The sequence below is a fragment of the Scyliorhinus torazame genome, chromosome 13, assembly GCF_047496885.1.
Source record: "Scyliorhinus torazame isolate Kashiwa2021f chromosome 13, sScyTor2.1, whole genome shotgun sequence".
Classification (NCBI taxonomy): Eukaryota; Metazoa; Chordata; class Chondrichthyes; order Carcharhiniformes; family Scyliorhinidae; genus Scyliorhinus; species Scyliorhinus torazame.
In genome coordinates this window covers 200,520,148-200,536,930 of record NC_092719.1, presented here as the reverse complement: position 1 = coordinate 200,536,930, position 16,783 = coordinate 200,520,148, and the positions used below count along the sequence as shown (strand labels likewise).

General features: G+C 47.6%; 2 protein-coding genes across 3 annotated transcripts in view; both read right to left on the bottom strand.

The window, feature by feature from the left end:
- The window catches only part of LOC140388526 (solute carrier family 26 member 6-like), a 182,758-nt gene extending 166,619 nt beyond the window's left edge, over nucleotides 1–16,139 (bottom strand). Inside the window, exon 1 of the mRNA XM_072472883.1 lies at nucleotides 13,196–16,139. Coding sequence (XP_072328984.1) covers nucleotides 13,196–13,431 — 236 coding nt within the window. The 5' untranslated portion in view covers nucleotides 13,432–16,139. The remainder of the gene's footprint in view (nucleotides 1–13,195) is intronic.
- The window catches only part of celsr3 (cadherin, EGF LAG seven-pass G-type receptor 3), a 341,825-nt gene continuing 341,053 nt past the window's right edge, over nucleotides 16,012–16,783 (bottom strand). For both annotated transcript variants that reach the window (XM_072472880.1, XM_072472881.1), the window contains one exon: nucleotides 16,012–16,171. In XM_072472880.1, coding sequence (XP_072328981.1) covers nucleotides 16,144–16,171 — 28 coding nt within the window. In that variant the 3' untranslated portion in view covers nucleotides 16,012–16,143. The remainder of the gene's footprint in view (nucleotides 16,172–16,783) is intronic.

Here is a 16,783-nt window from a genome sequence, read left to right as displayed (position 1 = left end):
GCTGTTTTCCTCCTCAGAGGTCCCACCTTTTCTAACACCCTACTCTAAACTAAATTAAACCTCAACCACCTCATCGTCCCCCCCCCACCCCCCGCTTCTGCTGACGGTTAATTTTCCCCAATGAAGTCGACGAACGGCTGCCACCTCCGGACGAACCCGAACATTGACCCTCTCATGGCGAACTTGATTTTCTCCAGACAGAGAAAGCTCGCCATGTCAGTGAGCCAGGTCTCCGACTTCGGGGGCTTTGAGTCCCGCCAAGCTAATAATATCCGTCTCCGGGCTACCAGAGAGGCAAAGGCCAGTACGTCTGCCTCTTTCTCCTCCTGGATTCCCGGGTCTTCCGACACTCTGAAAATCGTCACCTCTGGACTCGGTGCCACCCTTGCTTTTAACACCATGGACATGACATCCGCAAACCCCTTAGAATCCCCTAAGCTTCGGAGATGCCCAGAACATATGGACATGGTTCGCTGGCCCTCCCGCACACCTTGCGCACCTTCTACCCCAAAGAACCTGCTCATCCGGGCCACTGGCATGCGTGCCCGGTGAACAACCTTAAATTGTATCAGGCTGAGCCTGGCACATGTTGTGGACGCGTTGACTCTTCTCCCACCCACATTCTGCAAACTACCCTGTCCTGTATCCCCCTTGGTGATAGGAGCGGGAAGGTTGAGACCTGCCTGCGTAGGAAGCCCCACGCCTGTAGGTACCTCTCGTCAATTCAAATTTCTCCTCCAACTCCCTCAGGCTGGGAAAGCTCCCCTCTATAAACATATCTCCTATCCTCTAGATCCCCTGCTCTCTGCCATCTCCGGAACCCTCCTCTACCCTCCCCAGGGCAAACCAGTGATTATTGCAGACTGGAGACCAGACCGATGCACCCTCTGCTCCCACATGTCTCCTCCATTGCCTCCAGACTCTCAGGGCCGCCGCCACGACGGGGCTGGTGGAGCACCGATCCAGCGGGAACGGCAGAGGCGCTGTTACCAATGCCCCCAAACTAGTGCCCTTGCATGATGCTGCCTGTACCCGCTCCCACACCGACCCCCCCCCCCCCGGCAAATAAGATCTTAATGACCCATTTGAATCCTCTCCATCCCGACACCAGCAGGGGACCGGAGCATTGGAACGGGATCGGCGCCGTCTGACGCTGGATTCTCCGCTGCATCAGGAACTCCGCAACGGCGGCGGGTGGCAGAGAATCCAGCCCCTGATCTCATTCCACTTTGTGTTTCGAGAGAAGCAGATGGAATGAGCACGTGTGTTTGCCAGGATGGAAAGCTGCCTCATTGCACAGGGAATTAATGAATGCACACACATCACTTTGTAGAGATGCTTCACAACAGATTCCACTTCCTCAATGTCCAGGAGCTGTATGATCATACTCAGTATCTTAGACAGTTTAATGCCTGGTGTCAGACAGTGGTTATGCTGCCTTAATTATGTATCAGCCCACTGTACCATCAGCAATTTAGACACATGAGAAAGTAAAGGGTAGCTATTGAACTACTTGGGCTACTCACCTGCCTCATCTCTCTGGCTTGAAAGTCAAACAGCACGTGTATAACAAGGCATACCGCCATACAAAATGACATTGAGCAGACCATTGGGGCGATTGTGCAGATGTTGAGAGTTGTGTTTCCAACTCTGGAGGTAGTTTGATCAGGTAGTTTCTGGTGTGGTTTGTTTGTAAACTGTCCCCAAATTGTGAAGTGATCCATTTTTGTAAGAACAAGGAGGGACAACATAAAAGAAACTGGGTGCAGGAGCAGAGAAATGTGCACAAATTGTCGAAAGTGTCAGGACAGGTTGAGAAAACCGTCAATAAGGTATACTGTATCCAGGGCTTCACGAAGTGGCACACAGTACAAAAACAAGGAAGTTATGGTGAACCTTGACTTCAGCTGATGTAGTGTGTCTTGTTCTGGGCACCACACTTTAGGAAGGATGTGAAGAGGGGACCAGGAAAGATTCACGAAAATGCTTCTGGGGATAAGAGACTTCAGTTATGTCCTCAGATTGAGGAAATGGGGCATTTTTGCGGAGAGGAAATTAGATACAGGTGTTCAAAGTCATGACTGGTCTGGACACCGTAGAGGAAAAACTGTTCTTGTTGGTTGAAGGGAAGAGAACCAGCGATCACGGGCGGGATTCTCTGGTCACCAACGCCGAAATGGTGTTCGGCTGGAGAATCCTCGTTCACGACCAAATCGGGGGCGGCGCAGCTTTCGTGATGCTCCGCCCCCTCCAAAGTGGCATACTCTCCGAGTATGCTGTGCGCCGTACCAACATTGCCTGAAGCACCCCCCCCCCCCCCTCCCCCCCAATCCTCTGCCCCTGACCGGCGAGTTCCTGACGCCGTGGGTCTCTCATGGCCTCACCCATCGTGAATTCGGCATGGCGGCAGCGGACTCAGTCTGGCACCTCCACAGTCAGGGGAGGGCCAATCCGCAGGAGGGGCCAACATTATTCGGGGCTGGGGGCACTGTTGGGGGGGTGGTCCGGGGCGTGCGAGCCGGTCAAAAGCGGGGGGGGGGGGGGGGGGCACTATTTTGCAGGCCGGGTCCGCGAGCGGAAGGCGCCATGTTGCACGGTGCGGCCGCTGCAGGTCGCCACCGTGCACAGGCGCGGCCACGGACCCGTCAATTCTCCAGGCTGCATCGGCAGCTAGAACCGGGTGCTCTACGCTGTCTGCATGCTAGCCCCCAGCCACACACAGGATCGGTGGCCGTTTTGCGCCAAATTGTTGGGCGTAAAACACCACAGTTCCCACGCTGGCGGGAGGACGTAGCTTCCGAATCGGAGAATCCAGCCCCACGGATTTAAGGTGATTGATGCAACAACCAGAGGAAACTTAAGGAAAAGTTTGAGGTAAGCATCGGGCATACCCATCCTGGGAGTTTAGCGGTGGCAGCTTTAATCATGGATTTCTAAAGAAAATTGGATAATTGAGTTCTGTTGGCAGCATGTAGAGGGGATGTCACACATTGGGTGGCTCCTGCTCGAGGCATGTTTTTCAGAGTTTTAATGTCTGGTCCTGGGAGCAATTTGTGAATGATTGGGTGTAGGAAGCTATAAATAAGGCAAAGAATGTCAAAGAATCAAAGGAAAACAGCCGTGAAAAAGGGAGGGAGTGGGGGTTCACCATCGAGTGAGAGGGGCAGCCTGGGAGCTAGAAGGACGGTGGAGGCTGGGCTGCTGGGTGGGGCCTCGCTGCTTATGGCAGAGAAGATGACTGAGGTGATGTACTTGGAGTTAGAGAAGCAGTTTGCGAATCAGATGGAGGTATTGAGAAAGGAGGTGGCTTTGAAGGTGTCCGTGGACGAGGCAAATTGCCCCAGTGAGAGTGGCTGTGGTGAAGACATCGGCCAAGATGAGGGAACAGGGCGACGAGATGAAGGGAGTGGAGGAGGCCATGTCACAGCACAGTGACCAGCTCACCTCGGTTGGTCGAGGCCAATAAGGGATTGTGAGCAAAGTTGGAGTACTTGGAGAACCGCTTGAGGCGGCAACATTTGAGGATTGTGGGCCTGCCCGAGGGGGTGGAGGGCCCGAGGCCGACAAAGTACTTTGTCAAGATGCTGGCGGAACTGATGGGGGACGAAGAGGAACCCTCTTGGTATGAACTGGACCGAGCTCATCGGTCGCTGAGGCCTAAGTCGAAGTTGAACGAGCCGCCAAGGGCAATGATCATCTGTTTTCACATAACACATGAAGGAGAAGGTTTTGAACTGGGGAAAGAAGGAGCGGGAGGGATAATGGGCTGGAGCTGGTGTACACATTGACCAGGACTTGATGGTGGAACTGGCAAAGTGGCGAGCGGCTTTCGGCCAAGTGAAGACGGCATTGTACAACAGTGGGGTGTGGTTTGGAGTGGCATATCCAGCGAAGTTGAGGGTGAACTACAACTCCAGAGACTTTTACTTTGAGATGGTGGGGGCGTTTGTGAAGGCAGAAGGCATGGGGCAGAATGGGACTGAAGAGGTGTTGTGGACTGTGGAAGAGGAGTTGGGAGAGTGTTTCTATGTAGTTTTGACTTATGTTTTTACTTCATGCTAGGCCCATTGAAACCTGCTCACCAGTCTCCAATGTCCATAGCCCCTCCCCCCAACACACCTCCGTTCGCTAGCCGACTTAAGTTTGCTCGTGCAGGAGGCCCTGCCCAGGGCTTCCCACTCCTCCCCTTCCACCCAGTCCCAGGAAAAACAATCAAACAAACACATCTCAGGATGGTGGGATCTTATAGAAACATATAAAATTATGAAAGGAATAGATAGGATAGATGCGGGGAGGCAGTTTCCACTGGCGGGTGAAAGCAGAACTGGGCATAGCCTCAAAATAAGAGGAAGTAGATTTAGGACTGACTCAGGAGGAACTTCTTTCTTCCCAAAGAGTTGTGAATCCATGGAATTCCCTGCCAGTGAAGCAGTTGACGCTCCTTCTTTTGTAAGGGCCACGAAGAATCCAGCACGAATTTTAAGGATACAAAGTAATAACATTTATTTACTATAACATATATACATAACAGTAGCAGTAACTTCCCTTGCTACATACTCCTTCCTGCTGGTTCCTGAACTGGCCAGCTTTATTTATACGAGGAGTTTACTAGTGGTTTCTCCGCCCCCCTCATTGGGGAAGCTCATACTCCCACAGGATTGTGGGATAGTCATTAGTCCCCAGCCAATGGTAAGTAGGCAGGTTATAACATCTCTCCCCCCCAAAGTCCAAGGAATCCACCGAAGACCCTGGCGAAGGAGGGCGTCGGACTCGTTTGGCCGCAGGCCGGACACCATTTGCACGCGGCGCTGGACCAGGCGGCGTGTAACGAGACGGAGACCGACGCTTCCGTGATGAACGGCGCAACGGTTGTACATCCACGGCCCTTGGACCCGAGGATTCCCCCTCTGATGCATCCTGTGTCTCCATCTCGGAGTCAGAGTCTGCTGCCTCCGTCATGTCAGCATCTCTATCTCCATTCGGTCCCGTAACGACCTGCGCATGCTTCGAGTGAGGCACCAGTGGAAGATTGTGAGGACTACCTTCCCTTGTCCCTGGTCTCTGCGGCTGTTGAAATGAGCTCCAGGGGCGGGGAATCTTTTGAGGGGATGGTCTTCTGAACCGAACGTGGTCTACATGTTTTCACTGCAGACGACCCTGGGCTTGCACCTGGTAAGAGATAGGGCCCGTTTGGCGAAAGATTACACCAGGAACCCATTGGGCACCACCAGCAAAATTCCGAACGAACACTGGGTCACCGGGCGCAAACTGCCGAATCGGCCGATGCCGAGAAAATCCCTGTCCCTGCCGTTCTTGCGTGCAGCGTACTTTTGCGCCAATGTCCGGGAAAACCATACGAAGGCGGGTGCGAAGTCTCCGGCCCATTAGGAGTTCTGCGGGAGCTACCCCAGTCACTGCATGGGGGTGGTCCTGTACGTAAACAAAAAGTGAGCCAGTCTCGTGTCCATTGATCCGGAAGACTGCTTCTTTAGGCCTCTTTTGAATGTCTGCATTGCGCACTCTGCCAACCCATTTGAAGCCGGGTGGTAAGGGGCAGTGCGGATATGGCGGATGCCGTTCATCTTCGTGAACCTCGCAAACTCCTCACTCGTGAATGGAGTGTCGTTATCCGTGACCAGCACCTCGGGGAGGCCAGGCGTACTAAACGATAAACGCATCTTTTCAATTGTTGCGCAGGACGTTGTCCCCTGCATCTTATGCACCTCTAGCCATTTGGACTGGACGTCAATTAGTAAAAGGAACATGGATCCTTGAAAAAGGGCCTGCGAAATCAGCGTGCCCAAGGCCGCCCTGGCCATTCCCAGTGATGTAGGGGTGCGGCCGGCGGAAGCTTCTGATGCTCCTGGCAAATGGAGCAGTTTTGGGCCACCTTCTCAATGTCGGTGTCGAGGCTTGGCCACCAGACATAACTCCGGGCCAACATTTTCATTTTGGTCACGCCTGGATGCCCATTGTGCAAGTCTGTTAGTATCAGCTCCTGGCCATTTTCCTGGACAATCACACGTGTCCCCCACAAGAGGATGCCGTCTTCCATGCTGAATTCTGACAGCTTGGAGGAAAATGCCCACAACTCGCCTGGGAGCTGTCTATGCTGCCCACCATACAGGACTATGTGCCAAACCTTTGACAGGACTGGCTCCGTCTGGGTCCACTCACGGATCTGTGATGCCGTGACAGGCAAGGTGTCCATAAAATTTAGGGTTGTGACCACCTCACCGGTCGTGGGGGTCGACATGGGGCCGGTCGATAAAGGCAATCGGCTCAGTGCGTCGGCATTTGCTATCTGCGTACCTGGTTTGCGCTCCAGAGAATACTCGTATGCAGCAAGCAACAAAGCCCAGCGCTGGATCCGTGCAGAAGCAATGGGCGGTATTGGCTTATCCTCTCTGAAAAGTCCCAGCAGGGGCTTATGATCAGTCACGATAGTGAAATGGCGGCCGTACACGTACTGGTGGAAGCGTTTCACCGCAAAAACCACTGCCAGGCCCTCCTTCTCGATCTGCGCGTACTTTTTCTCCACTGCAGTCAATGTGCGGGAGGTGAAAGCTATCGGTCGTTCGGCCCCGTTCTTCATCTTGTGGGACAGGACGGCCCCAATACCATACGAGGATGCATCACATGTGACGAGCAAAGGCTTTCCAGGATCATAGTGGGTTAGTAACCCAGACGACGACAATTGTTGCTTTACCCGCCGGAAAGCGGTTTCTTGCGGCTGACCCCAAACCCAGGTGTGATTTTTCTTTAGCAGAAGGTGCAAAGGGGCCAGCGCAGTTGGGGGGTTGCAGTCCTGGTTAGTAAAAGGGTTACGGTTCCAAATGGAGAAAGTGGTGGCAGATCAGTGAGGTAGGTATGTGATAGTGACAGGGGCATTGGAAGGGAGGTTGGTGGCATTGGTAAGCATGTATAGTCCCAACTGGGATGATATAGGGCTTCTAAAGGTGTGTGGGGCCATCCCCAACTTGGATTGACATGAATTGATAGTGGGTGGAGACTGGAACTTGGTGCAGGAGCTAAGATTGGACAGATCATGGCCACTTGCCTTGTCGGGGGTTGGGGGGGGGGGGGGGGGCAAAGATGTTGGCTGGACTAATGGTGGAAATGGGAGGAGTGGACCCTTGGAGGAATGGGAGTATTCGTTTTTCTCTTCGGTTCTTAAGGTCTATTCATGGAGAGATTGTTTTGTGGAGGGGAAGGCGCTGTCGGCCAGGGTCAAAATATTCGGCAATTGCGATATCGGATCATGTGCCGCATTGGGTGGATATGGTATTGGAGAAGGGAGCAGTGCAGAGTCTGGGGTAGAGATCAGAGGGGGCTGTTGGGGGACCGAGGGTTTTGTGATAAGATTGGGAAAGTAATTGAGGAATACGTGGGGTTTAATTGTACGGCAGGGGCTTCGCAGGCGGTGGTATGGGAAGATTTGAATGCGGTGGTGAAGGGGGAGGTGATATCATTTAAGGCAAAGGTGGATGAGGACAGAATGGAGCGGCAAAGATTAATGGACGAGATGTTGGAGATAGACAGGAGGTATACAGATGATGTGGATCCAGCACTGTTGGAAAAGAGGAAGGAGTTGCAGGCGAGCTTAGATCGGTTATCCACAAGGAAGGCGGTGTACCAATTGCGGCGGGTGAGGGGAGCAGTCTACGAGTATGGAGAGAAGGCAGGGCACATGCTGGCATGCCAACTTTGGAAGGAGACAGCAGCAAGAGAAATTGTTCAGGTGCTGGATAGGGCAAGAATGTTGGGGCAGGCTCCGGACCAGATTAATGGGGTGTTTGAGGAGTTTTATAAGAGGTTGTATAGATCGGAACCACCGGGGGAGGATCGGGGGGGGGGGGGGGGGGGGGTGCAGGAATTCCTGGATGTTTTGGAATATCCGAGGTTTGGGGATAAGGATAGGGCCACATTGGAGGGGGCGATAGGGGTGCAGGAGATAAAGGATGTGATTGGGAGGATGCAGTCAGGGAAGGTAGCAGGGCCAGATGGGTTTGCGGTGGAGTACTATAAGAAATTTAGGGATAAGTTGGCTCCGCCAATGGTGGGGATGTTTGAGGAGGCAATAGGGGAGGGGGTGTTGCCAGACTTTGAGACAGGCGTTGATCTCTTTGTTGCTCAAGGATTAGGATCCGACAGAGTGTGAGTTGTCAAGGTCCATATCACTCTTGAATGTGGATGCAAAGGTGTTGGTTGGTAGGTTGGAGGAATGTCTCCCGAAGGTGATGGGGAAGATCAGACGGGCTTTATGAAAGGGAGGCAACTCTTTTCGAACATTAGAAGGATATTGAATGCAGCTACGGCACTGACGGAGAGGAGGGAGACAGAGATGGTTGTGGCATTGGATGCTGAGAAGGCATTTAACTGGGTAGAGTGGGGTTACTTGATGCCAGTTTTGGAGCGGTTTGGGATTGGGCCATGATTTTTGGAGTGGGTAAGATTACTATGCAGGAAGCCGAGGGAGAGTTTATGCATGAATAGTACGAATTTGGGGTATTTTGCTCCGCACCGAGGGATCAGGCAGGGATGCCCTATGTCCTGTCCCCCCCTGTTGTTTGCATGTGCAATTGAGCCTTGGCCATCGTGTTGAGGAGTTTGAGGGTGTGGAGTGGGATAGTGTGGGAGAGCATAGAGTATCTTTGTACGCAGACGACTTGCTACTGTATGTGTCGGAACCCAGTGCGTCAATGGGCAGGATATTGGAGCTGCTTCGAGTGTTTGGGTCTTTCAGGGTATAAGCTAAATTTGGACAAAAGCAAATGTTCTATGGTGTCCTGACCGGGGCTGGAGGCAGTGACCTACTTTAGATACCGGAGGGTGCAAGTGGCACGGGATTGTTGGGGGGGGGGGGCTCCATAGGAAAACAGTACCAGTTTGGTGGGGAGGGTGAAAGTGGATTTGGCAAGGTAGGATGGTCCTCCTCTGTCGCTGGCAGGTCGGGTACAGGCAATTAAATGTGTTGCCCTGATTTTTGTTCATTTTTCAATGCCTGCTGATCTTTTTGCCAAAGACGTTTTTTAAGGAAGTAGAAAAGATGATTACCTCGTTTATATGGGGGGTGGGGGGGTGGCGGCTAGGACTAGGAAGGTGTTATTGCAGAGAGGACAGTAGTCAGGGGGGGGGGGGGGGGGGGGGTTGGGTCTCCCAAATTTACTGTATTATTTCTGGGTGAGGTGCTGGGTTAGAGGGAGCACTCCCAGTAGGTTAGAATGGAGGAGTCTCTGCGCATGGAGTCGGGGTTGAGGGCGTTATCACCAGCGCCGCTCCCGATAGCCGCGGGGAAATATTCGGGGAGTCTGGTGGTGGTGGTTGAAGATCTGGAGGCAGTTGCGCCAGCACTTTAGGTTGTGGGCAGGGTCAAGGGAAATGCCGATTCGCGGGAATCATAGATTTGAGCCAGGGAAGTGGGATAGGAGTTTTTGGAGATGGGAGCTAGGGTATTAAAGGATTTGTTTCTGGGGAGCTGGTTTGCGAGGCTGGAGGAGCTGGGGGAGAAATATGGGTTGGGTCAGAGAGATATTGGGGCAAGGAGAACCAGTGGACGTGATTTATTTAGATTTCCAGAAGGCCTTTGACAAGGTGTCACATCGGAGACTATTAAATAAGAGCCCATGGTGTTAAAGGTAAGATCCTGGCATGGATAGAGAATTGGCTGACTGGCAGAAGGCAGAAAGTGGGGATAAAGGGGTCTTTTTCAGGATGGCAGCCGGTGATTAGTGGTGTGCCTCAGGGGTCTGTGCTGGGACCACAACTTTTCACAATATACATTGATGATCTGGAAGAAGGAACTGAAGGCACTGTTGCTAAGTTTGCAGATGATACAAAGATCTGTAGAGGGACAGGTACTATTGAGGAAGCAAGGGGGCTGCAGAAGGATTTGGACAAGCTAGGAGTGGGCAATGAAGTGGCAAATGAAATACAATGTGGAAAAGTGTGAGGTTATGCACTTTGGAAGGAGGAATTTAGTCATAGACTATTTTCTAAATGGGGAAATGCTTAGGAAATCAGAAGCACAAAGGGACTTAGGTGTCCTTGTTCACGATTCTCTTACGGTTAATGTGCAGGTTCAGTCGGCAGTTAAGAAGGCAAATGCAATGTCAGCATTCACGTCAAGAGGGCTAGAATACAAGACCAGGGACGTACTTCTGAGGTTCTAAAAGGCTCTGGTCAGACCCCATTTGGAATATTGTGAGCAGTTTTGGGCCCTGCATCTAAGAAAGGACGCGCTGGCCTTGGAAAGGGTCCAAAGGTTCACACGAATGATCCCTGGAATGAAGAGCTTGTCGTATGAGGAACGGTTGAGGACTCTGGGTCTGTACTTGTTGGAGTTTAGAAGGATGAGGGGATCTTATTGAAACTTACAGGACATTGCGAGGCCTGGATAGAGTGGACATGGAGAGGATGTTTCCACTTGTAGGAAAAACTAGAACCAGATGAAACCATCTCAGACTAAAGGGACGATCCTTTAAAACAGAGATGAGGAGGAATTTCTTCAGCCAGAGGGTGCTGAATCTGTGGAACTCTTTGCCACAGAAGGCTGTGGAGGCCAAATCACTGAGTGTTTTTCAGACAGAGATAGATAGGTTCTTGATTAATAAGGGAATCAGGGGTTATGAGGAGAAGGCAGGAGAATGGGGATGAGAAAATATCAGCCATGAATGAATGGCGGAGCAGACCCGATGGGCCGAGTGACCTAATTCTACTCCTAAGTCTTATGTTTAGATATATGCAGGTCCGAGATTTCGCTAGGAAAGAGATTCAGAGCATTCCGGTGGCGCCAGCCCCCACTCTGTTGGAGGAGGCACTGACGACAGGGAGAATGGAGAAAGGGGTGGTGTCTGCGATTTATGGGGTGAGCTGGGGGAAGATAAGGTATCATTGGAGGGGATTAAGGCAAAGTGGGAGGAAGAGTAGGGGGGGGTATGGAGGAGGGGATGTGGTGTGAGGTGCTCTGGAGGGCGAATGCCTCAACGCCATGTGCGAGGTTCGGGCTGATACAGTTGAAGGTGGTATATAGGATGCACCTCACAAGGACGAGCTGAATCTTTGAGAGGGTGGAGGATGTTTGTGAACTCTGTGTGGGGGGGGGGGGGGAAACGGGACGCAATTCACGTTCATATGTTTTGGTGTTGCCCAAAACTGGAGCGGTATTGGAGGGAGGTTTTCAGGGTAATCTCAAAGGTGCTGCATGTGAGACTCAAACCAGTTCCCCTAGATGCCATCGGTAGTTAGAACCAATTGCGCCGACAATGACTGTAAGGATTACAGAAGCAATTTAAAACCAAAATAAAATGTTAAAACCAAACCACATTTTTATTTTGTTTATTCAGTCTTAAAAATTCAGAAATATGATTCTTGTACATTTCAAATGATAATGTTACTATAACTTAATACAATGGTGAAGACATTACACAGTTTTAAGACTCCAATGGAAGTAGGTCGGCAAGTCATATGACTACTCCATGATCTGACAATCAGTCAAGCTGACGGCTGGAACGTTGCCCAGATGGTAAAATGTTCCATCTTGGAAATAGGAGGGGGTGGGTAAGGAATGGGGAGAGAGAGAAGGAAAACTGACAATGTCCATCTCACTAATGTGGATCTGTGAACAGCTAAGGTGGAAGTCAAGCAACTTTCACTTGCACATTAAGTGAAATTTACTGATAGCCTTGAGAATAGTTCTTCCCAATTTTATCCAGTTAATTTGCAAGTATTCTGTGAACTGCAAGCATGGGGAAATGACAATTTATTTAACCTGACATTGATGGGATGGGGGGGGGGGGGGGGGTGGTTGTGGAGACGGAAATCAGGATTGTGACTCAAGTGGATGGGGAATGTCATATTTTTCCTCCTCCTGTAGTAACACAATGGCACCATTCAGGACTAAGCCCCAGGACCTTTTTTTCAAGCAAAAGTTTTGGAAAACTGGCAGTTTCAGTAGCTGAACACCTTATGATATAAAAGCTTTCGCTCAATGGTCGGATAGCATCACCAAGACTTTTCTGATTCCGGGAAGATGGTGGATGGTTGCATTATTATATGTGTGCAGAAGGATTGATAAAGGCAGCAAGTGACGTGAGACAACAGCATTGCAGCAAAACGTATTTAAATAATGTCATACCAAGGTTGAAACACTAACATTAAATTAATTTGGATCTGCAATGTTCTGAATGTATCACTTGTTTGTAAATTATGAAATAAGAGACTGAAAAAGCATGTAAGGAACCACATTTCTTTGTGTTTATCCATTTATTGACCCCCCCCCCCCCTTCCACCCAATGTCAACATCAATGCTCTTCCAATAGGTATGCTTTAACCACATTTTTACAAACATACCACATACTACTTTTTCTTCAATTTCATACACCACGCTTCCTGTTAGTAATTTGCAACCGATTGCCCAATTGGATTTAAATTCTGAGCACCTCCATGCTGTGGGGTTCAAATTTTATTGGGGGACCGACTTGGGCTCAAAATTATTCGAATACATGAAATTGGAAGCGTCAGAGAAGACACTTGCGCCACCTCAGCCTAGATTGGATTTGAACCCAGGTCTGTGTGGAAACGAGTGCGTTCCAACACAAAGGACCAACACAAACCTTTCCCTACCCTTCTTCAGCATGGGCTGGGTTGTGTCACTCGATAAGGAGTAAGATGATTGTGCTCTAAGTAACAGCGTCATCCCTTCTCTGATTGGCAAGTACTTTTTGAACAAAGGTGGGTTATCTTCATTTCTTAAACGTTTTGTTGAAAAGAAAAGGCGACCACCTTTGGAGGATTGAATGGATAATGTGGACTGTGCTGGCCTCACCCAGACTGGATCAAGCATTGCTTTATCTTGCTGGACCGTAAATGGATATTTAAAAATCTGAAACTTCTCAGGTTCTACCTTGTCGTACTCAATATACACATCAAAATTTCAAGCTTCAGCAACACAAGACAGATTCAAGTATTTTTGTTGCATTAATAAGAACAAAAGCTCTTTATCACAATAACTTAAATCAGTAAAAAATAATAAGGTAAAAATTTCATCTCTGAATTACAAAGATACAAAAATGTATAAAAAAGTTTTTTTTTCTTCTCTTATTCACCACCACCCCACCCCAAAGATGTTGGATATGTTTGAAGAGGAGCTTTCATTTCTTTTTTTTTTGAAGCAAGGAAGAAAACCATCACTCACCGGCCACTGGTGTTCTGAAAGAAAATAAAAGCTAAAGCGTCACAATGCTCAAGACTTTTTACTGCTTCCTTCTTCAACAGGAAACAAGGAGGATTCAGTGAAGAGGGGAGTTTCTCAAGTTTATAACCAAAGTTCTCCTGTAAAATGAATGATTTCCAGGCAGCCAAAACATCAACATTAGGAAAGCTTCCACAGCTGCACCTGGGCTGTCTGGTGGCTTTTTGTTCGTAAACCATTTGGAGTCAGTAGAGTACGCTGGTCAGTACACGAAATCAGTTTCTGCATGTAACACATTCTTTAAATATGACAATTAAAATGAAGGAATGTAGATTTGTTTAATAGGGCTAGTAATGTTTCCTCTGTTATTAAGCAAGGATTGTTCATTTTGGGAGTAGAGTTGTGTTAAATATGTAACTAATTCTTGAAGAAGCTGCTTAGGTCAGTATTTACGTGCTCAAGGTGAATGATGTGCAATATCTTAACCTATGTTTGACCGATCACCCATTCTACAACACAATATCTGCTGATTAAACTCGAGTACCATATAGTGAGTAAAACAAAGATGGTGAATACTGCAATTGCTCTGCTCAGTATCCAGGAGGGTAAGGTTTTGCTGTGGACATAACAAATGCCGTGTTTTTATAGGATCAATATCCCCATTGTAAATAATGTTGCAAACTGCTTTACAATGTAGAAAGATGATATAAGGGACAAGATTCAATTATTCTAATCCTAACGAAATACAACTGGCCATGCAAATCATTATTTTAAAAACAAAACAAATATGAATTTAAATCAAGACATTCAAAACACAAAAAGCAGGCTTCGTCATTCGCCTCACCCAATGGTTATGTCTCTTTGCCCCGGGAGGAATGTAGTGCAAGAAGGTATTTAGTCAGTGGAGAAGGACTCCATTCAGAGCATATCCCACTCTCTACAACACAACAACATGGGTTTAAATTTGTTTATGATCTGCTTCTTTTTAGTCACACTATCAGCTTCTCAATGGTGTCATGTCTGCTGAAGGGTTGATGTATTTGTAATATTAACTTATGTGTATGACCTGTCAGAAAGTTAATGTGGAGCGCGTTTAACTTTAGATGAACAGTTTTCTTAATTTGGGGAGATTCCACAGGTGCTTATCTAAGAACTGCCTGTTGCAAAAAAACTCTATTGAAATACACCAAAGTAAGTTTGATCCTATTGTGTGTTGCAGCATGAATTTTGCATATTTGACCTAGTTTGTGGGTAGCTAAAATATATAATTAATTAAAAACCTTCAGAACACATTACGGTATCAAAGGCCTTGGTGAAAAAAAAAGTTTCTGTGGGTATAATGTCAAGGATAACATGAATCAGAGGTTCAGAAGAGGGTGTGTGAAGGAATAATTGGGAAACTGCTTAAATCTGCAAAGGAAAGAATATTTTCAGATAAGAGCTCCAGTTGATATTGAAAATGGAAACAGCACACACAGCGCAAACAGGCAATTAGTGATAAGCAATCATCGTAGTAGAATCACAGAAATTGTACACCAAAGTATGGATTTTGTGGATGCCACAGTCACCTGAGATTCTCAGCACAAGTTGTCTTCCTTTGCAATGATCTGAATCACCTTGCTTTGTTAATACAGAAGACAGGAATGCAGAAAGACATACATAAGCCCTGAAGTATCTTACATGAAAAGCTTTATCCAGTACATATTGTGCAAAAGAAAAAAAAACCTAGCCAAGGATTTAGTGGATAAAATACCCTGATACTACGTCATGAAGGCTTCTGCTGGGAGGCCCCTCTAACTGATGAATATACTTATTTCCGAGCCAAAGTCCTCGGCCCATTGTCGGTCATAGTGGAGCATGCATAATTGATTTTTGTGCTATAATAGTGCAGAAATGTCAAAATACCTTGAATTAGAAACACACCGTATAAAAATAATAGTTCCATTATTTAAAAAAAAAGTTTAATAGGCGCAGTGACTTTGTATGTTTTCTTCAAGGAGATCCTATGATTGGAAAACTGTCCCATTTTCTCAACTCACTTCAGATTAACCAGTCATCTATAAGTACACGCATTTGTTTGGCAGTGCAGTGTTTATTTGTGCAACTGGGAGGAGGGAATTCACTCGCAATTTCAGGAATTTAAGCAACATGACCTACATGATGCAGATTGGCATAAACTGGGCAACGCCAAACCCATCCATTTCATCACTTTCTCCTGAACAAGGAGATATTGGATTGCGAAACTCAACAAACTGGTTTGCCAGTCCTCCATCTGGCCACGTTGGAGGAGCTAACCGCATGTTGTTGCTTATCACATGACTGGAGTAAAGAAAATTCTCAATTAGCCCTGATTGCAATTATCACGGTATTAAATTTACCACTTCCATTTGATAAAATGAGCCAGCAATTAATCCACCATAATGATTGGTGAGGATTTGAAGAAAAACAGGCTGTTGCAAGTCTTGAGCTTGACCACTAGAGGATGGCAGTAGTTGAACACGAGAGGATGGCAGTAGTTTTCCTCCTTATCTAACCTTTCTACCCTGTTCTTAAAACCCTACAGAGTAAAATGGAAGTTTCTGATTATGGAGATCATATCTCTCTCAAGTGGGTGCGAAAATTAAATATTTCCCTAATCTGGAATGTTCAATCCGGTTTGCTTTTTTGGCACTTGCAATGGTGCCCAAATCAGTGCGATTTCAGAGTTGATATGCCCTCTGGTAGGAACAATTTTGAGAATTATGTAGTATCCATTTTTCGTAGTGGTTGCGACCTTTTGCTTAACTCTTGACCCATGACCCTGTAGGCTGTGGCTGACTTTGTCCTCTTTGATCCCTCGAATTTAGGTTGAGTGATTTGTTCCCATTTCTCAGTCACATTCAGTCTTCGTGCCATTTGGGCCTTTAAGTATCCACAGAGACAAAACTCAGACACAGGAAAGGGATATTGCCTCAAGACTGTGCGTCAACTCTTGCCATTCTGTTTAAATAAAAGAAAATTCAGAACAAACTTATTTTAACTTTAATCCCAAGAGCAACAACAGTATATGTCATAATTCAATGTTGAACAAAAACTGATGAATGCTTTATTGCATGAAGAAACCGAATCAAGCTCTTTGAACTCATTGCAGATTCAGACGTAATTCCAGAGTAGATACAGACCATACATAATTTTACAACACCTCATTTGTGTGCCGAAATCTCTTTTTTTTCAAATCAAGTGCTCTTCATTTGTAATTGAAGGACAGCAGTTAACTTGAGGATATCAGAACATGTTATAAAGTTACAGTGGAACCATATTGAATTCAACTTCAGACATTGTGGATGGGTGGAGGATAACAATGAAGACTCAATATGCTAGGACTATGATACTTTGTAAAGTGGGACTGAACAGCAACTATGGGCTTGCAATCATAATTGTAGATAGACATTTGGTTGGAGAACCAGGCTGTGCATTAGTGCTCAAGAATCAGAAGTGAGAAATAAAAATCAAACTCAATGAAAACTGGTTATGCATTCTATAAAGACCCAGGAGGCTGATTAGTTGATTAAATGGTAGTTTATTCACGGTTAAAGGAAACGGCCACTATGG